General features: G+C 46.0%; 1 protein-coding gene across 1 annotated transcript in view; it reads right to left on the minus strand.

Annotated features, from left to right (window-relative positions):
* Positions 1–570: 570 nt before the first annotated feature.
* The window catches only part of LOC128711586 (polycomb group protein Psc), a 28,755-nt gene continuing 6,761 nt past the window's right edge, over positions 571–22,564 (minus strand). Inside the window, exons 3-5 of the mRNA XM_053806468.1 lie at positions 6,963–7,163; positions 4,810–5,023; positions 571–4,689 (exon numbers count right to left, since the gene is read on the minus strand). Coding sequence (XP_053662443.1) covers positions 571–4,689; positions 4,810–5,023; positions 6,963–7,163 — 4,534 coding nt within the window. The remainder of the gene's footprint in view (positions 4,690–4,809; positions 5,024–6,962; positions 7,164–22,564) is intronic.

The raw sequence follows: 22,564 nt of genomic DNA on the forward strand, positions 1-22,564 counted from the left end.
AGAATCGGGCTGATAAAATTAAATGCTCCCGTTCAAAAATTCGGTGCTTGTAATCAAAAATATGTGCCGGCGACAAGAAATTGAGTGCGGCGCGTCAAAAAATGTGTGCTGCCAGTCAAAACTAAAGTGTAAAACCCTGTATAAACATTCACAGTGTAACATTTAACAACGACAACTAGTCTAATACATTTAGCTTATTTCTAACCTCAACTTCGCATACAACACACTGGAATTTGAAATTTCTCATACTTCACTTCACCTTCGCTCTTTACATCCTTTCTTCTCATCTAGCTTTAAAATGGTGTGGCTTTCCTTTCAATCTTGTTTTCTTTTCATTTTTGTTTCGTTTGTTTTCAGTCTCATTAAATCGATTATTCCTTTGCAAAGCGTTTGTTGCAATTATATGCCTTTAAAAGTATGTTTTTTACCTATGGCTGTAAAGCTTGTTCTCTAGACCGTGTGATAAAGAAAGGAAATGAAAGAAAGAGAAAGGTTCTTCCACACGCTTCTCTCATTTCCCACCTCTCTCTGCCACTGTCAACAAGCACTCTACAGCTCGATCAGCATTACTCAGGAAGAGTTGCGTGATGCCGGATTGGGACCACCGCCACCGAAGCCCCTATTAGAGGGACCTCCGCCACCGGAGCCTCCTGATCCATTACCACCGTTCGTGCTGCCACCTCTGCCGTTAGATACCGTAGAGCCAGCAGGAATAGCGGTGACGGTGAGCGAATTCTGGGACACAGCGTTACGGGCCGTGTTCATGGGCGATGCCGTGATTGTGACCGAGTCCGAACCGTTCGGTATATTCAGGTGCGAGTTATTACTCAGCTGTGCATACTGGTGGTGCAAACTGTACGGGTTATACATGGAGTTCAGTATAAACTGCCGGGCTAATTGGCTGTTAAGCATCTGCGACAGTGCAGCCTGCTGTGGGTTGCTGTAGGGAAGTGGACGGGACGATGGCGCTGAAGATGTTGCCGGACCCTGCGGGTGCAGGGTGATAAAGTCGGAGGAACTACTAATAACCTTCGATCCGCCACCGTTTGCCGATGCGGGAGAGGAAACCGAAGAGGACTTCAATGGCACCAAAGTTGTCGAATTGTTCGTTGGGACAATCTTACGCCGCGGAACAGTGCCCGATGTGAATGTGGTGGACGCACCGACCGGTGGCTTCTTCGACGGTGTACCACCGGACGTACCGATTGCGGCGAACATAGGGCCCATGCTTGCCATCGATGGTAAATGGGATGGGGGTGTTTTAGACTTCGGCTGATGATAACCTCCAACAGCTGTCGGTGACCGATGGATCGGCGGGGACATAGCCATCCGTCCATTGGCGAACGATTGTTGCGATGGTTTCGGTGCGATCGGAACGATTGATTTGGATTGTGTGGTAGGGGGAGGCATCATTCTAGATGTCCCAGAAGGTGAAACAGAGGAACTCAATGGTTTTGGAGCGATGGGACCTGCGCCAAGACTGACTCCTTTCGGTATTAGATCCACCTCGCGGTAGTTGTTCAACTTCAGCAAACCGTTCTCGTGTACAGTAGCATTGGGATTCTTGAGCTTGTTGTTGGTGGCCGGATTAGCAGAAACCTTGGGAGAGTTTGGCTTTGATACAGAGGGCAAAGTAGGGGGTTTTGCCTGAGACGACTTGATCTTACCACCCTCCGACGAGCTCTGCTTTTCGATCAGGTCGTAGATCTTGCGCTGAATCGCGTCCACCGGAGTGCCGTTCGAGGATGCAGCAGAGGGTGAAGAAGTCTTTGCTGGCACACTGTTGGCCACACTGTACGTCGGGTTCATGGGTGGTGTCGATTTGCGTGCCATCTGCGCAACGGTTGTGGTGGGTAAATTGCCCGAAGCACCGGTACCCACTTTGGACGATGGCGGAGTTCGACGATCTTGCTTCGATCCGGTATTGGGATTCATTGGAAATTTCACCTCCGTAATTGGAACATCAGGCAGCGCCCGGATCTCGATGAAATTGTTCTTCAGCTGCTTGTTCACATTCTTGATCCGTGCCGCATCGTCCTCTTCAGTGGCTAATGTCACCGATAGCCCGTCCGGTATGCCCGAGGGGAATTTATCCAACGGGTTCGGCGCTTGTTTCTCCGGTGGCTGAAGCTTCTTTTCCTCCGCATCGGGACTGAGCGCTGATGCAGGCCGTTTGTTGGTGCTTGAAATGGTTATGCTGGTGGAAGGACCTGTCTGATCCTTCGACTGTGGTGGAGATGGTGACGACGCAGGTATGGTAATAGTAGTCGATGGTGGTGACGTACTACCAGCCATGCGGTCGTTCAGCATGTTCTGAAGATGATTGTTGTACGCGAGCGGATTAGCGTACTTGAACTGCTTCGGCGAGAAGTTAAGGTTGGGATTGTACTGCGGTGAGTCGGGTGAATAGCTGGGCGAGTTAGACGAGTACGATGGGATCGGCGTTCTGGAACCGGCAGCAGCCGCCTTGCTGTTCAGCAGTGCGTAATTCAAGTAGTTTAGTGGCCGTCCCTTGGTACCCTGCCCCGGTGGACCTCCTGCTGTCGACGAGGTGCCAGAAGTCTTCGTCGATGATGTAACGGAGAGCGTTGTGGTCGGCTTTGGAGGAACTTTGTTTGGGACCGCAAAGTTAGTCGCGTCCGTCGCTCTAGCTGGAATGGTTGGCTGTTCCACCGATGTCGGCGGTCCATAGATCTTGACGTTTTTCTTCAGATCCTCCGGACGTAGTTTGCTGATTTCGGTATCACGCGGAATAGGAGGAGTTTGTGGTACCGGAGGTAGGATGTTGATCGATGGGTTGCTTTGGGCACGCTTCAGTTCAAGTGGCTTTTGAAGCTTGCTCGCTCCGGTAGCGACACTGTGAGTGGTCGCATTGGAAGGAACGGTCCCGTTGCTGAGCTGCTGAGGAGCAGAATTCGTAGCGCCAGTGTGTGTTGAAGTTGGCAGCTTTGTTGGAGTCGTTGGCTTCCGAACTGGCGCATGTGGTACCAATTGTGAAGATGGTGTCTTCGGCGTTGAAGACTTTACCGACGTGCTCGACGGTTTGGTAGGTGGTAGGGCCGGTTTCAGCGGAATCGGTGCTGGCAGTACCTGCTGCGAAGGCTTCACCGCGGGAATGTTGTTTGCCGACACGATCGGTGGTGGTGGCGGTGGTGTCTTGAATACGAATGGTCGCGGAGAATCACGCTTGGGCGGGGGCGTCGAATGTGACTCCGTCTTACTCGGGGCTGGTAGCAACGGTGGTGACAGCTGGCGGGATGAAGCGACCGTGGAAGGAGCCAGTGGTGGAACCTTTGGCTTGAGAAAAATCGGTGGTACGATATGTTCCGAGGGTGAGCGAATGTTTTCCGCCACCGTTTTCTCGACGATTGCCTTCATTTCGTCATCGGAAAGCTTTGGCTTCTTGGAGCCGGATCGGGTTGCACCACCGGCCGCATCCTTTGCCTTTCGCTTCACTTGCGTAGTGTTTCCATTGGGTGTGGTTGTCGTATTTGCTGTAGGCGCTGTACTGGCGGCAGTTGGGGAGACACTGGACGTGGGAGATTTCTTTGATGATGATACGGTTTCCACTGGCGAGGGAGAAATGCTAGCACCCTTCGTTGGTGAACATTGTTCCGCCTTGATGGGTGTCAGATCGAACGAGTTCAGGAACTGTGACTTCTCATCCTCGAACTTTCGCTTCGGTGGGGGAGGTGTCGGTGGAGATGGTGGCAGGGGTGGCGGTGATGGTGTCATGCTTTTATCGGTTTTTCTTGGCACACCAAACTTCAGGGTCGATGTAGCCATGTCCGGACTACGCTGATCGATCTTCAACACAATCGGATGATGATGTTTGCTGTCCTCTGGACTGCTGTTATTGCTACTGCTGCTGCTGCTACTGCCACTCTTCGGTGACTTTATCTTCAACTTGCGGTACGATGAAGACGAACCCGAACCGTTCTTGGAAGAATGCAATCGCTTTGAATCTCGCTCCGACTCTTGCAGCCCCTGGGTAATGTTCGAACTCAACTCAACCTTATAAGGGACGACGGCCAGCTGCTGATGCTGCTTCTTGGCACTCTTGCCCTCGCGCTTGCTGCTCATCAACCCCATGTCCTTGATCTTCTCGAACTTAATCTTGAGCTCACGGGAGTTTTCTTTCATCTGCTGCAGCGTAGCTAGCGCATCAGTCCGTTTGCGCTTTGTTTTCTCCGGCTTGTGTGACTTCGTGCCCTCGACGGAGGCACCGGGTGATGAGTAAGTATTACCCAGCGATTCATCCGGTTGTGGACTCTGGAGGAAACTCACGTACTTGTTCTTATTCAGGCCAATCTTTAACTTGATCGATTCATTCTTTCGTGCTGGAGTTGGAGTTGCCGGAGATCCGGCAGTTGATGGCGATGTCTGCGTTACGGGACTAGCCGCTGGCTTGGGCAACTCCTCCACAGTTTTGGTAATATTTTCCGTACGACGATGATGATTGTCACTGCTACAGCTGCTATTGGAACTGTTGTCACTCTCGTTTGCCGTCACCTCCGACACTAGCCGCTCGAGATGCACATTTTCCTTATCGTCCTCGTCGTCCACAGCCGTAGTCCGTTGTTTTCCAGCACTGACGAGACTGGGCGAGCGACGCAGCGGTACCTCCGGCAACTCGACCGGATTCGATTCTGTCGTACGAATACGGTAGTAGTACTTCATGGGAGCGTCCTGCGAAGTGCACAGAGAACAACAACAAACCCCATAGGGAAGGTGACCATTGAGACCCATTCTTAAACGTGCTGGTGGTGAATGAAACATATAAATTCCGAATCAAACAGCCAAACTTACCCTCTTCCAGGTGTAAATGTATGCCACGTCCATCAGCGTGTAGTAGTCGGGAAGGATGATCGTCTTCACCTTGTACATAATCTCGACGCAAAACTGCCGTTCCGAGATGCCGTACTTGTAGATGATGAACTTTTTGAGCAACCCGATCGAAAAGATGGCCGGACAGAGCAGATACTTTGCCTTCAGTAGCTCCTCATTATCCTCCGCCAGCTCTCTGCGAAAAGAAACCAAACAAACAAACATGCATCTGATGAATAAATCCACTTCCACTGGGTTATGATATTCTTAATATAATTGTTGGCGAATTTGTGGACAATCTTCTCGCATTTTGCAACTCCCAATCTTCCTTTCTCAAACAATGTTTGTACGTTATGGCTGTACAATAGTCGGAACCAGTCAGATGCTATTTCTAATTTCCTTCTCCTACACTAACACCCGTGCATTGCGAGTCGTCGCTAGAGGAAACTGGCGATATAAATTATCGTCGGCAATAATTTTCGCGTTTTCCAGACATTCCACAGCACCGGCGAAAACGCTCTAGAATCTTCCGGCGGAAAGATGTCTAACAGGGGAGGGTGCTGCTCGCCTTTAAGCAACCAAACCTCGTGGACAGTTGCGCACGTACACTCCCTGTTCCGATCTTTCTCTTGGTGTCCGTCCCTTTCGCACAACGCGTCTAAGTGTGCTGGGTGAGAAAATTTTCGGGTAAATGTTCATTCCGGAAGGTTTATCTTGGGGTGGGAGCGCACCACAGGCTCTCACTCTTTCCCTCCATCGTTGTCGAAGACATTTAGGACTTGTGCACAGCGGTGGCAGGAGCAGGCGAGTGCGGTGGCTAATAGTTATTGTCGATCCGGAATAGCTGGCTAGTGGGATAGTCTTCTCCTTTTGCATCCGGTGCGCCATCACCCTGCCTCCATCTCACGACCGGGGAGTGATTCATTGGTATTTACCGAACGTGAAGAGGAAACTCAAATTAAGGAAAATACCGTGTTGAAGACACGTCCACGTCTAGGGTCCGTGTCTATGCTTGTTCGCTTCAGGTCGTCGAGGACGCCACTACAAAGAACAACACCCCAACCATCAAAAGCGTGTGAACGATTCCATCTTAAGAGCGAACCCGAACGAAGGCTAACAAGAATCTAGCTGCCTCGGGAAGCGAATCCGGACCGAATGCGAAAACCGGACGGGGCTGCTGTGTGTCTGATTGCGAGGCGTCCTTGCAATCGGTCGACAGTTCGAATCCTGCTCTAAAATATCGATTCGATCGCACACCAACGGTGCTCGGGTTTGAAGGATGCATTTGCGAGGCGAATAAAAATACGATACACTTCCGAAAAAAGAAACCCCCCCCGGAAGGGAAACTCTGGAATGGAGTCGGCAACGTCGTTAACCCCACACTCTTGTATCCGTTGCTGATCACGGGAGCTCAATTGCGATGTAATCAAAATAATCAAACAATCCAACATGGACGGTTGGTTCCCGTCGGGGCCAGCATTTTCTTTTGGCTATATTTTTATCAATTTCTCGTCCAGTTTCTTGTCGTGCTAGGCGAAACCGTTACCCCACCGGGAGACAATCGCTCATGAATTATTCGATTTCTTTATCGCTTCTAAGACGGGGGGAATGATGAAACGTGCCTGAGGATGAATTAAATACACAATTATACGACCGAAAGTGAGGCGAGATAAGCTCGTATCCATTTCATTTTCTTTGGAAATGGTGATCAACGATCCAAAGATTATGCTTTGACGGTAGAGAGAAAAACCGTAAGATCCTAAAATTATATAAATCCTTCCAGAGAGCTTCCTCTAGCACAACCGAATCTCAACATTAGTTTCGTACGAAATGAAATTAACTCCACAAGGATACGTGTAAGTCTCTGCCACCCCCCCGGGGGGGTGAATGCCACAAAGCAGAACGTGACATTGCCGTCGAACGAGGATATCCCTTCTCTTCTGTTGCACAAACACAAAAATTAATGATATGAAAATTGATTCTCAAGCTGTTTTGACGTGCGCTTCCTCAGTTTCTTTTCGCTTTGTAGGAGCGAAGAAGCGCATATCGACGGTTCCACAAATGGATGGAAAATCATTAGAGCTGGTGGAAAAGAGAGGGTAGAGAAATGCGCCATAGCGACTCGGTGTACTTACTTTTCCGCGTACTCTAGCGATAGTGAGATCTTCTCGTTCGGGCTGAAGATGAGATACTCGGTGTCCTCGCCCCGTTGCTCCGGCGTTGCAATGGCGGCCATTTCCGGGTGCTGCCGGTAGAAGGCACGCCGCCGGCGCAGCTCATTTTCGTACAGTCCCGGCACCAGCTTGTACACGATCGCCTGCAGCGTTGCATCCGGTCTGGAGAAAGGAAGGAGAAAAACACACGGGAGTGAGAAACTTATGCCAAACGGTAACACCGCGGTACACGTCGAAGGGTACGGAGAGGTGGAGAACGGATCAGAAGGGGTCATTTCCAATCTCAGCGCACCCATTTCTTCGTGGACGGGTGATGGTGATGACGCGATGCGGTTGACACACGGATGAAGATGATGATGATTCGTCGTCTTTTGCTTGCAAGCACCACTAATAAGAAGAGTTTTGGGCTGCATTCTGCACCACCGCGGCCCCTCCATTTCCCAGGGATTTGTGCACCGAAATGGAACGGAAACGGATTTATACGAGGTCCCAACCCAAAAAAAAAAAAAAGGATTCCCTGGCGTTGAACGACAAACGGTACCCAACCAAAGAGAGATAAACGAGACCTCGTCCTTCTCTAACGGGCGTATTCTCCTCATCCACCATTTCGTGCGAGGCGAGATACGGAAGGAACGAAATTAAGAAGTTTTTCCAACCCATTTTCCCAACCACCTTCCCTAAACAGGCCTTCTTTTGCCTTGCGTTATTGTCCTTTAAAGGGGAAGCGAGAAGAATTTGACCAAAATCTGACATCCGACATCAGACGTGATGCTGCCGAGTGGAGACCGGGAACAGGCAGTGCATCCCCCCCCACCGGCGTGTGTAACTGTGTAAGCCTTTCGCCACAAGCAAACAGGGAAAAGAAGCAGCAAAAAAAAACACACACTCACTCGGCAAAGATTGGAGCCAAAACCCAAGGAAACTAATTACAGTAGTGGAATAATGAGACTGTGGGGAGCACTAAAAACCATCCTAACGTCAACAGCTCTTCTTCTTCCCTTGGACCTTCTTTTTTCCTATCCCTTTTTTATCCGTGTCTCTGATTGCAGGAAGAAGATCTGCAGGATATAGAACACGGCAGGAGATACCCGGGAATTGCGTTTGCTCTTGCACCCGAAAATTGCACCACATTAAAACAGACCTCATAAAACATGGGTTTCATGTCCCTGCAGCGGCCAACTTTTTGACAAATTAAATATCACCCTTCGACTGCTGCAGGAGACTCGGAGGGAATTTTCGGGAAGTTGACTTTCTTCGGGGAAGCCTTTATTTCTGCAATGAATGGACGAACAAAACTTCAAAGCGGGTGGTTATTTTTCTTTTGCCTAACTTTAAGTTGAAAAGTTGATCATTTGCAAAGGAGCTTGAGTGTGTGTGTGAGTGTTTGGTTTCGTTACTTGTGAAATAAGATAAGCACGAAATTAGTTTCGAGAAATGACGGCTTCATTCAGCTTAACTGTCCAATTATGAATATCTCTGCTCTAATGCACGTTGTGCGCTCTTTACCTTTCTAATTTAAACTTTTTTGGCGAATGAATAAGAAAATAAAACGCTAACGCGATAGCTAACAACCGGAATCAAACCAACTCTCGAAATCACCCCCCAACGTATGAGTCTCTGCCTTAAACGTCATCGTGCAGGAGTCGAATGTTCAATTAAAAATTTATCCACGTAACGTCCAAAAACGCAATCATACGCATCGCGTACCGGTTGTGGTGGAACTCATCCATCATCGAACCCTCGGTAAGCAACAGCATAATACGAGTAGGGTACAACACCTGTACTCGGAGCGATGCGAGGAGTTGCCTACATTTCTGTCCAATTTCCAACCAATCGGGAGGTTTTGTAACTCCTGTTGGATTTCTTCGGCACCATCAGTCAACAGAAATCCGACTCCTGGAGAGTGAAGTCGCGGAAGAAATTTACCCCCGCATCACCACATTGGACCATTCTGTAACGGCCCACACAAAAAGGGTACTAAACATCAATTTCGCTGCTTGGAAGGATACTGACATCGATAAGTTGCATCGAGCTGCGCACGATCGTCACACCAAGTTGATGACCTCGTGGATTTGTGGAGTTGTAGATAGACCACCGTATACCCGTACCGAATACGAAAACCCCCCCCCCTTGGTTGGTCGATTTATTCTCCATCCGCTGACAACACGCTACGATGACACTGACAACAGAACGCTGTGAGGCCGTTCGCTGGTCCCCGTAGGCGCACATACACACCGACACCATGGTGAAGAGGGACCAATATCCCCCCCTCCCAAGGGACACCTTTACATTGGGCGAGGTGTGGGCTACCATATCTGTCCACCAGGATGGATCAGCCAGCACCGAACATTGTTTCGATGTTTCCCATTTGTTTTCCTCGCGCCACTGTTTGTTATTTCCTTTTTTTTTTAATTTCCACGATAAGGACACCCTACTGACATAGAGCTCCGCTCCACAACACTAACCGACGATTCCATGCCTCAGAACGGAGGTCACATCCAATTATGATCGTGTTCCATACGCGCAAAAACCGGTCCAGTAGTTTTTTGTTCAGTATTTTCTTTTAAACCTTGTCCCTCTCTTTCTCTCTCTCTCTTTTTTTTACTAAAACCGGAGTGCCAGAAGCGAATGCCACAGTTGCTAAAAAAGAACCAGCGAAACTCCCACCCCGACGGTAACTGATATGTGTGTCCGTTCCGGTGGAATTTATGGTGCACACACCAGAACCGACCGAACTCGCGACCAGCGTCCCCCGGTGAAATGGTCGGATTCATCTCTCGTCGACAGACACTGGGCACACACAGGGAGACACACACAGTGATAACAACAAAGACACTCGCGAAAAAGGAGTCGCGGTGGTGTACCGGTACAGAAGGATGGAAGACGAGCCGACGATGGTCCTCCCAATAAAGGAGGTGCATTTCTTCCAACCCATGCCACGATCCTCTTGCCAGACTGTCGCTCCTCACCGATGGTACGGTTCTGATGGTGATAAAATTCCCGATTTCTTTTCGCCACAACCCAAACCAGAAGACTCACCCCTTGTTCTGCTGGGAGTCCCAGCCATTCCCAGTTAACTTTCGGTTGGGAAAAACTTTCCAACCAATGCACCGCGACAAGCTAGTGGTACGAAGAGTCCATGAGAACGAACCATTTTCCCGCTTATCCTTGTACGCTGCTGGATTGCCGTTTTTACCACTTACCTAGCACAACTCTGGGGAATGCTTCTTTTTAAAATGTTAATTAGAAAAAAAAAACGATCCTTTTGCCTTACACCCGCGAAACTGAAGGGACTTTTCCGCAGACAAAGACACACGGTGGAAGCTTTTCTTTTATCACCGAATTTGTCCCATCCGGTGGAAAATATTAATCTAAAGCAGGAGAGCAGCGCTGTGCAACTAACCTTCCGGGGACTACTACTACTACTACTGCTACTGCCACGGTAGTAGACAGGACTAAGTCCCGCTGCCACTCTTCGTGACATAATGCGATGTGTCTCGCGACAATTAGCGACAAAAGGGGGAAAAATGAGGTTTAAAGAGCCAACGACGAGGACGACGACGATGACACAAAAAATAAAATAAATCCTTTACAACAATACAGAATGATGGATCGCGGGATATAGAAACGTCTGGACTTTTGAAAAGCACCTAGCGCACGGTGAGATAAAGGGCGGACATTTGAAAAAAGGGGGAAAAAATACAAATTATTAACATTTTAGTTAGTCTAAGTTAGTTAGACGAGACAATGATGATGTACGTAGTGAACATTGGAACTTCAAAACTACCAACTATCAAAAGCAATTAAAAAAATCAACTGTGGGATGTTGTTCTAGAGATGGACAGAATCCTGTAGATATTGAATTATTTTTTATGTAACTATGATACATTCAACAATACAGTGGATCGCCGATTATCCAGGTACCATTTAACCGAGCTGTCTGATTATCCGGTCGGCAATGACAGTTCCAAAGGAAATTTGACATATTCCCTGTAACATCGTTCATAGGAGAAATAAAAGATCTAATTATATAACATAAAAAGAGCCCCTCAAATTCTAAAAAAAACAACAACTACAGTTTCTTTTTCAAAATTAAAACACACAAGAAAACAAATTCTACAACAAAAAAAGCTCTACCCATGATACATTGTCCGTGTTATCCGATTATCCGGCAACCGTCGAGTCCCGATGAGCACGGATAATAAGCGGCACACTGTATGTGAATGATTTTTATATTATGTGTAGTCAATTTTTGGCCTTAGATAAATATTTTTTTCAAATATGGTATACTGTACATAAAACTTTTCTATGGACTTTCTTTCAAGATACATTTATAGTAAATGAAATCCATGATCCATAACATTTTTAAAGATATTTCATAATATAGCAAAATGTCCACGCTTCTGTGATGCACTATCCCACAATGCAGCGGGCGCTATTGTCACATCCAGTTTCTACTCCGAGTTTCAAAACCTGTTATTATTCGTTGTTTTTTTTTTGTTATTGTTTTATGAAATGTTTAAACTCGCCCCCACCCATCATAAAATGGGATGGGGGTGGGGTCCATCTCACATCGCGCCATGTTCACCGGGCTTATGCGCGGTGAAAATTTGCATAGAAATGAGTGCCGCCCGCCCGCTTTAAAAGCATAACACACTACACAACACCAAGGGTAAATAATTTATATTTTGCTTCCTAATGAACTTTAATGGGATGGTTAAAGAGGGACATCATCTAGGTGTGGGTACATTTAATTTCAGGTATTATTGAGGTCGCTTTCCTTAGGAAAACATACAACTCTAGTGCTGGATGTGCTTAAACAAATGCCGGTTGAAAAGGTAGTTCTTCAAGAAAGCTGCTGACACCAATGATCCGAGCACTAATTGGGGACAGCAACTGTAATAAAAGTGCTCCACCACAGTGCAGGACATAATAACCGATCGAGGCTCGATGGTTTGCAAAGGCAACCAATAAATCATTGGCTGGGTGCAATTGCACAGCAAGGAGGAATCCGCCGGGTCGCATGGAAAGTTCGTCGACGTTTCACTTTTACGATGACACCATAAGACACACCATTCTTCCTGCAGGTCTCGGCCATGAAGTTCATGTTTACCAAGCCATTTTCCAGTGTCGCTTTCAGCAATTCTTCTATTTAAGTGCCAGTTTTGAACTGACGAATTACAACGAGCGTGAACAAATGGATTGTGTGTGGGGAGCAAAATCGGCTGCAAAACAGCACCAGCGACAAATGAAGGCACATTTGGAAGCTCCCAAATAATTAGTGCCAGAGAAAACCGAGAAAAAAGCAGCGAATAATAAAAGCGAACAACACATTTTATTGCACACCTTGAACCTGGAGGAGAGGAATTTAAAATTCATGTTCAACTTCGGTTGATCGACACGAGAAGACGATGATCATCGTAATGTGCCACACATATTCAAAATGTGTTAAACATTTATAACAAAAAAAAAGCGAAAACATCTCACCCCAAATAATCTCCCGTTGTGCAAAAATATGACCCTTTATAGCTCTTTACAACCAACCGGCAAGACATGCTCACGGACAGAGTGGCGTGTTACGCCGTGTTGCAAAAATAGAATTTTGGAAGTTAGAATATTGGAGAGTTAGACACAATCTCTCTAGAGGGCCCCAGCGAGTGACCGGCGGGCCGGGAGAAATAACATCCAAACATATGGACGCCGGACGTCATCTCGCGCCCGTTTGACCCACACGCGTTTCAATGTTCGAAACTAAACCCCTTGCACTAAATCCACCCCCCGTCCTGTCATCCCTCCCAGCATCATCATCATCGTCGTCGTCGTCGTTGGCCGTCGTCGCCAGTAGTTGGATTTTATTGATTTTTTTGTCTACAGCCTCTGTTGTTCCGTTTGGCCCACACCAAGCACAGTGCCCACACCAACCAAAAGCGAACCGTTCGCCATCCATCCTGTCCTCACAGTGCGCGAGCTAAGGGTTAGGAGAGAGCCGGCAGTGGGGATGAATTCGCGGCTGTTAGTTTGCCCCGGTTCACGATGCTGCTGCACAGCCAGTTTAACCATAAAATGCAATTGTGCATTGCTCCATTTCTTTCACTCTCTATCTCACTCTCTCTTTCTCTCCTTCCCGTTCGAGCAGTCAAACAAACATACCGAAAATAGCTGTTGTCGAAGGAAGGAAACTGCCGGACTGTGGAGGTGGGACTTGGTAAAGCGGTAGGTGAAAGATTGAGAATCGGCATAGAGAGGCCACTAAACGAGGGAGGGAGGGAGGAGGTGATGTTTGGGAGCATAACACACACACAGAGAGAGTCAGGCAGATGTAGGCAAACTTCTACCAAAATAAACCATTAAACAACAACAGCAACAACAACAACTACAAAAAAACGGGCACATACAGGAAGCAACTCCGGATTGAGCTCCGGCGATTCGTTTTTGCAGCCGTGCAAAACCGTGTTTTATGGCGAGTGGCAGCAAGGACTGTTTTTTATCCGGTTGTATCCGTTCCTGTTGTTTCGTTGTGTACGAAAGGAAGGGGGATTTTTTTTATGTTTGCTGTATTCGCTCCTCCTTTTTTATATTGTTCTGTCCTTCTCCTTCTCCACCCGACCGGACCAGGGCTCGGAGCTCCGAACGGATCCACATACCCACTCACCAAACCGAAAACCGAAGAGATGGAGATCTGGGATTTTCGATTTCATTCCAAGTCCTGCGATGTGAATGAATTCCGGGCGAAAGAACGCGTGTGGGAGTGTTTGGAGGCGCGTGGAACACACAGAAGAGATGAAGGTAATCCGGCACTTCGATGGGGTAAAGGGGAAAGAACCACCCCGGGTGGGGATGGGGTCGAGAATCGGAATCGTATTGCGGGCGCAATTGAAACATGATTATGCTCTCTGGACTCTGGGACGCTTTTTCCCAGTGCGCTCTTGTGCCATTACTGATACTGATGGCTATTACCGCCCATCCCCTCCATTCGTGTACGTACCCGCGCGCCACATCCCCAACGGGTGACGATTGGGTCGGTATTTTCGATGTTATTTTTTCCCCGGTTTTCCACCCGTACGTTTGTGTCTGTGTGTGTTTGTGTGTGGGTCCGTCCGGCCGCATCCGATCCGGATGGATGTGCGATTTCCGATGCGATTAAAGTGCAAGTGGAACACAAACCGGTGTTCCGCGAAGGGAGGGGGGAGGTGAGTGGAGAAGGTGGTGGAGGGGGAGCTTTCAATGAAAGAACACACCGGATAAAGCGGACAAACTGAGCCTCCGGGCGGTACCCGAACACGGTTCGAAAGTGGATCTCCTGCCGAAAGTACTGGGCAAGTCTATTGGCAGGACTCGCTCAACCAATCAGCTCTTCTTCTACCACCCTTCCCACCCTGGAACACTGTCCGACTCCCGCCGACCGAACGCACCACGGCTGATGGATTTAAAAGGACGAGAATCAGTATTTTTGCCAAACTCGTTTTTTTTTTTTGTTTGCTTGGGTTTTAAATATAATCTTGTGTTTTGAGTTTTGGTTTCCCTTTAGAAGCACCAAAAAAAACACACAAAAGCATCGAAATTTCATACAAAAATGAAAATAAAAACAAACAAAACAAATAAGCAAAACAAAACCAGCTCGTTCCGCTAGAATGTCGAAAGCGCAACAAGGCAATTTAAAGCAAGCAAAAAGAAAGGAACGAAAAATAGACAAGCAAACAGAAGAACAAAACAACAGGCAACACACATGCAAACAAAAAGAAAAAGCGGCCATGCAAAAAATTTGGCAAATGGGATTTTTTTGTTGCAACACACGTACTATTTATATTCATCATAACAGGGAATATTTCAGCAGGATATTAATAATTGAAGAAGCTGCGTACGAACGCCACATGACTGTTTCATTATGATTACGTGCGATGTGCGTGTGTGTGATTTTTTTTTCATTTATCGCCCACTTTTGTTTCTTTTAGTCGCGTATCACCATGCAAGCGCACGAGCAAAATTCGCCTTTCGCGACCAAAAAAGGGACAAAAACATTAAACTTACCAACCAACCCCCCCACACACACCGTGAATAAACTGGCCAAAGCTTGCTGTCAAAAATGAACCACTTGCAATCAATTGATGAATTTCGCCTTCTCCTTTTATGTTTCGCTTTCCCATCATCTCTCCGTGCGTAAAAGATGAAACACACATCGACAGCAGAGAGGAAGGACGTAGGAAATAAAACGTAAATTTCATCCCATTTGATGAACGTTTGAACAGAGTCAGGCGCAAAAAAAAAAACACAAGCGGCCGTGTGCTGCTTACTACCTTTCTGGCCGAATCTGCTTGAAGGATATCATGATTAATGCATGATTGAATGAGTTGTCAGCTTTCGGCCGTTGTTTTGGTTGCTTTCCTTTCCACTTTTTTTTCTACTCCGCTACGCCAAACTCCATCCGGCAACTCTTTGCGAGAGCCGGAAAGGAAATGGAACTGTGTATATGTCGATAGATTTGTTTCTTGCATCGGTTTTCCTTACCACGAGAGCCTTTCTACAGAACAAGGATATGGGGGAAAATGGATAAAAAATATTTGAATTCAATTTCAACCCAACGTGATATACCTTTACGCTAAGGGCTAGGGCTACATTGAAAGAAACAGAAGAGTGCAAAGAAGAACCCAAATTGTCACGTTTCTACTGCCGAGGGGTTGGTCCTGCAGACACTCTTCTATGGGACAGGCTTATATGAGCTCCTGACAAGAAGGCTTTAGGGACCCGGGGACCCCGAGACCCTCTTTCTTATCGAAAGCGGAATATGTTTTTATGTTCCTTCCATAAGGTCGCCTTTACACCGCTTAGAATTAATTTCAGCTGTAAGAAAGTGAGCTTAAGGGTCCGTATTCCCATTCTTCCTTTCTAACATTGTGCAACATTTTACAAATGTAAGGTTCACAGCTCACTTTGGATCAGTTAATTATTATAATCCGTCTTTTGCTGTTTTGTCACCACATAATTCATACTTAGTACAATTATACACCGGAATCTTTTCGATTTAAAGTTCATTTTAATTGCGTGTTAATGACAGTAAAGATGCTAAACTTTATGTTATTTAACATAATAAAATATGTAAGTCACCAAAATTAAAGACAATCAAAGTTGTTTAGTAAAATGTATAAGTAGATTGCGAAAATAATTCAAATAATAGTAAGCAAAAAAAACTTTATTGCAAACAGAATAGAAAAAAACCCAAATTAAGAACACGTCAATCAGATAGTATAAACAGACAGACAAATATAAACTGACAACTAATAAATTATAGCAAATTAATTATAGCAATGAACTATTGGGAATAAAGAGAAGTAATTCTAAAATTCAACGAATTACGTTCGCTTTTTACAAGCAAAACACAACAAAAATATCTCTTTCCATCGATCAGTGAATTTCCGGCGCATAGAATTCTTCATTCATGCGCTAACGGCTCAGCCCAACATTAAATGTCCAAATGTTCTTCCTACGCAAAATTTGTTTCCTTCTCACGTACCAACTTCTTTAGCCTGTCGTACAGATGGACGTGCAGCCAAGAAAGGTGTCAGAGAATCCCATAACCACGCCAGAACGAGTACGAAAACACCATCGATGATCGTGCGATCGCGTAACGATGGAAATACGAGAATAAGCGAACGATCGAACGCATGCGAGGGTTGTGCAGCAAAGCCCTAGAAGTGTTTATACGATAAAATGTTAAGTGTGTGCGTGTGGTTGTGTTTGTAAGTATTGCGGTGTGTGAGACTACTAACACATACCCCTTCTGCCCAGAGAAAAAACACTCACACTCAATGCACACTCCACCGCCAGCAGAACGGAATTATGGTCCGTTGCGAGCGCGACTTTTATCGCGTCCTCTTCCTTTATGTTGGACGGCGCACACACACGCTCTCTTCGCTTTTGCCCTTTGCGCGGCTTAAGACAAACATGTTTTCTTCCGCGCTCTTGTTTGTAAATAGTTTCCATTCATTCCGTTATCCCAAGGAGAGCAATTGGACCTTCTCCATAGAAAATCAGAAAGTGCTCGCTCTAACAGCTACTTCGCTCCTGCTTGCACTCTCGTCGAATCGAGCCCCCCCTCGAAAGCTCTCTCAATCGGAGCGAAATTTCTCTTGCTGTTCGTTTCTTCGAAGTCGTTCGTTCTCGGTCGCGTCCGTTGCAGGCATACACAAACGTCAACAAACGTACACACACAGTCCACTGTTGCAAAAATGCTTCGTTTTTAACCTCACTTTTTGAATGTGAATTCACTTTGCGCAGAGGGATTCATGGCAAAAAACTGATTTGAAACATTGCAGAGCTGTTTGGTTCGCTCAATGCAAGCATGTATTTCGTTCATAGTGAGATTCTCTACATATTCTAATATCCGTAACACTATCCCAGAGGATGTTTGGTACTTTACCGGTCATTCCACTGGTACAATTATAGTTACTGAAATCTATTGTAGATTCACGTATTTGTTGTTTTTTGGTTTGTTGTTTGTCTGGTCGTATGTTGTGACGAACTAGTTTTGTTTGTCATGATGATTGTAAATATGCCATCCGTGCAATTTTAACGGTAAATGCTACAACAGGATGAGCAACGCACGAGGTCCTAGCCAAATGTGTTTGATTTCAGTCTTGTTTCTTCTGTTGTAGCACAGATTAAGATTGTGTTCAGATTAAGATTTTGTTCACGTTATCAGCTAATTTGTTAGGCAAATGCTATCGAAGTTATGTTAGAACAGTTAGCAACAGCTAAAGATGACAATCGAAATCAAAGTGATCCCTCCGTTCTTTCTGGAGGTTGAAGGTAGTGATGGGAAATGATCCCAAAGTTGGAATCGGATCGTGTAAATTTACACGCTATTTCCATGCAATGATGATCCCGGATCGCTAGGGATCACAATCCCCATACAAGGCATCACCTTTTCCATGCAACGATGATCCCGGATCGCTAGGGATCAAAAGCGCTATTCGCGCGCAAGCAACAGTGATCCCATATTATCATTTGATCCCATATTGTAGGATTGGATCAGATTTTTCAAGCCTGGATCGGCCCTCTAACTTCTCATCACTAGTTAAAGGACTCATCTTGTTTGTAAACTTTATTATGCGTCAGGTTCTGCTCAGGCCAATCGGATGTGCGCAAATAGTTAGCTCTCTCAAGCAATGACTGAGCTGCAGGTTTGGGTCTGTTAAAGGATAACATTTTACAGAGAAAAAAGATTCCTCCAAACAGCGCTCAAAAGCAATGAGCATAACTTTTTACTCCCTAACCTCTGACGGATGATTTATCCAACACGACCTATCCAACACGTAGAGACAGTTGATCGCCAAGACAAAAGACTATCCATAGGCTGATACTGACTTTTTAATCGGACTTTGCATTGCTAGCAAGACGGCGTAAAAATGGTTCATAGACTTGTAGCGCTACATGAAAAGCTACAGGCTTTTGTAAACATTACGCTTTCCAGCAGTACGGTGAGGTCGTCCTTTTTAAATCAGTCAATTTTTCATCGGTTGGACGTTATCGATGGATTGATAGGATCACTATTTAGCTGAATCTTATTCCATGCAGAACAGATCCATCGAGTTATGTACACAAAATATAACAACATGTTTAAAACTACTACATCCTTCTGTGTCAATGAAAGGTACACCAACATGCTCCTGTCTATGCCCCTCACCCACAACCACCTCCGGTTATGATTTCATGAAAGGAAAGAAAACGAACATGCTATGTCACCATACACCTGAAGGCTTCATGACAACAACAAAAAACATTGGCTCTAGTAAGACCGAACATACACGCTTTTTCCTCAGCTATGCTATCTGATAGGACTCCGAACAAACTAGCAGTAATAGTTTACTCTCGATATACGATTTGTTAACATCTACGAAAACTAACTCCATGAACCATCTTGACCTTCTTTGTGCGGTACTGTACCTTATGCGCATAAGTACCGTTATCTGCGTGCGCACGCATATACATCTTCACACGTTTGTTTCAGGCTCAACCAATAACGACTAACACGGTACGCAAATTGGTACCAGCCAGATCGGTCATCGAATTTCATTCGGAGTAAAATGGAAAGAAACCATGCTAAACCTGCAGTAGTCTCTTTTTCCTGAAGGATGTTTCGACATCAATCATCAAATATTATCAATAGTTTACTTCCTTGCATCGTAATGCAACTGCAGCACCTATCTGCAAGATGACATTCAAAACCTGTTTCTAGTACTGTTTCTTGTATCAACATTTTATGAGAGGGAATACGAATGTTCGATTGTCATTGTTTCAACCATATGACAATAACAAATCCAAGGGATTGTTCTCAAACACTGACCCAATCCATACTGTACACTTCCTTCTAAAATCATTGCATCATTGAAATATTTGCATTTTCAATGCGCATCATACTTATTTTTTGCTTAGCCCGTTAAAGCCAATTGCGCATCATGACACATTTGGTCAAATGACCGGAATGTATTTTCCCCAAAGTTGCATACACACACAACACTCGACGCACTGACTACATAAAATAAAACTCGACGCGGTTGTGTTCCCTCTGACTAGGATTCCGTGGCAACATCGATTCGACGGCGACTTGAGGTAAATTGTAAACATAAGTTCTCTACTCGTTCTCCCAACAGCTGATCACGACGGAAAAAACATCTGCCACACTCCTCTACACTCCACACGCACTTCCACCTGCGCCGAAACGTGCAAGAAAAAACAGTACTAACGAGCGCTAGCACAGATAGGCGAAAGGCACTAGATAGAACAGAGCGAAGATAGGGAGCATAAGCTGGAGAGAAATTAATTTTTAAATTTTCCAACTGGAAAATAGTTGCAACTTTTTATTGCACTACCACAATCGCAACGAAAAGCTTCCAAAAATTTGTGCCACTCCCCCTGACAAATTTCGCGACAGGTCCAATTTGCTTCCTTTGGAGTATAAACGGGACCTATTTAGGACGTCCTAAAACGGTCCTGTTTTATTCCGAAATGGCTGCAAAAAGACTGCTTGGGTATGCTTCTTTCGTGCACAGAGGTGGCCGGCTACCGTATGAATGCAATGCGGTAGCCATAACCGCCCCGTGGGCCGGCGATTTCGGCGCCGTAAATCTACATCTCGCGCAACGTCAAGGGAACACATCCACTAGCTCGAACGATCGTGCACCATTGTTGTGCGGGAAATTGATTCATCAACAGGGAGCCGAAAAATGCGACAACACTTCATGACAATCGGTTAGTTAGTTCCAATAAAACTACTACAGAAATTCATTCACGTCAATGTTCCCTTTTGCGCACACATAATGTTAGAGTACATTCAATGTACCTACACAATCATACGTTCCCCACTGAGGGATGTGTCCCGGGGTTGTACGCGGAAGATCATATTTATTCCGGGGTTTTCGCTTTGTTCAGGGGGAAAAAAATGCCTCTTTTCACAGTTTCTATGTGTTTTTCATCCCATCACTATTTACCTAGCTCGTCGTCGTGTGTCCCGCAACGACCCCCTCGAGGTTATGCCTTCGAAAGCATTATGTAAGGAGAGCATAATACCAATGATAATGATGGAACATACACACGAATACATTTACACGTTACACAAGCATAAACGAAACGATGTTTAAGGCACATGATTGAAGGGAATGACTTCTCTTTCTCACCCCTTATATTCTATCGAAACTTCACTTTATCTCTTTCTCTCTCTACCTTTTTTACCTTTCTATATACGTACAGAGGTTTTTTTTTTCAATTTATGTGCTTCACGATGATGCCCTGAAACCAGAAGAAGATTTTGTTCGCGTAAGCCACCCCCCCTCCCCCCCCCCCCTCCTTCCTCACCCCATTCACGTGCCAAACCTCTGCTCTACACTCCCCATTATGGATCCCAATATCCCTAGCAACAAGGATTCCTCCCCTTGTGGACGGTATTTACCAGATGAGGAATCCTGTTTTTGACAGTTCCTGCCATTTCTGCTGAGAGGTAGCCAGTTTTCCACCTAAAGATTGCGGTGCCGGTGTACGGCTTTTGCCTGGCTTACCGTCGTAACGACTCCCAAACCGCCGCCGCGATCTCTTCCGCACCCTGGAAAAGTCTATCGGCAATATAATGTAGCATGCATTTTACAGGACGAAAAGAAGGAAAAACAAAACGGGCCTCTCTAGGTGGACGCAATGGGGACAGGAAGTAAAGGAATCTGATTCCTCCAATGCGTGAGAGGGAAGTGGTGAGGTTAAGCATATTGCCAGCGGGGGTTTTGCCCTGTGTGACCAACCCCGTGTTGTACACTCGAAAAATATGAACACAAAACGACGACCCCCACGGAACTAATGCGTTGCTCTCAATGTTTAGTTCTTGAGGTTTTTTTTTTCGTCTCCCTGTGTCCCCCTTTTGTGCTTGTTCTGGGTAGCAAGCATAATGGAGGAAGACATGGTAGACGCCAGGTTCGCGGATACCAAAAAAAGGCAAACACTTAACCCCACAGGGCGCAGCGAGTTGGAAATAGAAGAATTTATGCGCCTTTTGAGAAAACAAAAAGTCTTGCCACGACGGTCAGCAAAACCAGAGCACATGCTTGACATTCAGACACTCTTGAAGAAACTCCAAAAAGAAAGATGTAAAACCCCTTTCCGTTTCATAGACAGAAGACAGAATACGGTACAGAGCATCATACCTTGCCTTCTACAGGACACCACCACCATTATCCTTGTGTACCACCTCAGTTCAACCCCGGTGATGTCGGGAGAGTTAAGCCCCGTTTGGATAGCAACCAACGCTACCATGTGCCATGGAATGTCTTAGGCGCCTTTCCAGCATCTCCTAGACGTACTGGGCTGTACATTCGATTACCGAGGAAGGGGTATTAGATAAGCCATGTGTCCCGATGTCTCTCGCAGACCACACCACCAGAAGCACACAGGAACTTACCTCTTCAGCAGGGAAAAAGACCATCGCGCACTATCCCGTGGCCTCTTTTCGGGGCCCGCTTTTACGAACGGCCCGAATAGCCGTGAAGTAACAAACGGGGACACAAAAACATACCACTCACATACATACCCAGGAGCCACAACACAATCGAGAATGCAAGCAATGAAAGAAATTGAAATATTTCGACGGATGAAACGAAAAAAAAAACACACAACCTAACCGAATCCTTCCTTCCTTCCTGCCTTGTGCACGGGGGAAGAACCAAAAATTGGGCTCGTAAAGGATGATGAAGTATTGAAGGAGAGTAAAAATTGTTTCCCCTTTTTCCTGAAGTCGTATCGTGCTATGAAATCTTCCTTCCTTATTGGCCATACCCTTCGAAGAATAGGACCAAACGAAGCGAATACAGAGCAGGAAAATGAAAAATTAAGCAAGAAAAAAAAACCTCCAACCGTTGCAGTAACCGTCGAAGAGTTTGTGGATTATTTTACCGAAATTCCTTACTCCCTATAGCCTAGCCGGAACACACACACAACAACAAAAAGTCCGGTGCAAAATGTTTAAATCCTTGAGACAGAATGCCGGACGTATAAGGCTGAAACGCCACACCGGCATAACTATGCGGTGC

Source organism: Anopheles marshallii, chromosome 3 (assembly GCF_943734725.1).
Source record: "Anopheles marshallii chromosome 3, idAnoMarsDA_429_01, whole genome shotgun sequence".
Taxonomy (NCBI): domain Eukaryota; kingdom Metazoa; phylum Arthropoda; class Insecta; order Diptera; family Culicidae; genus Anopheles; species Anopheles marshallii.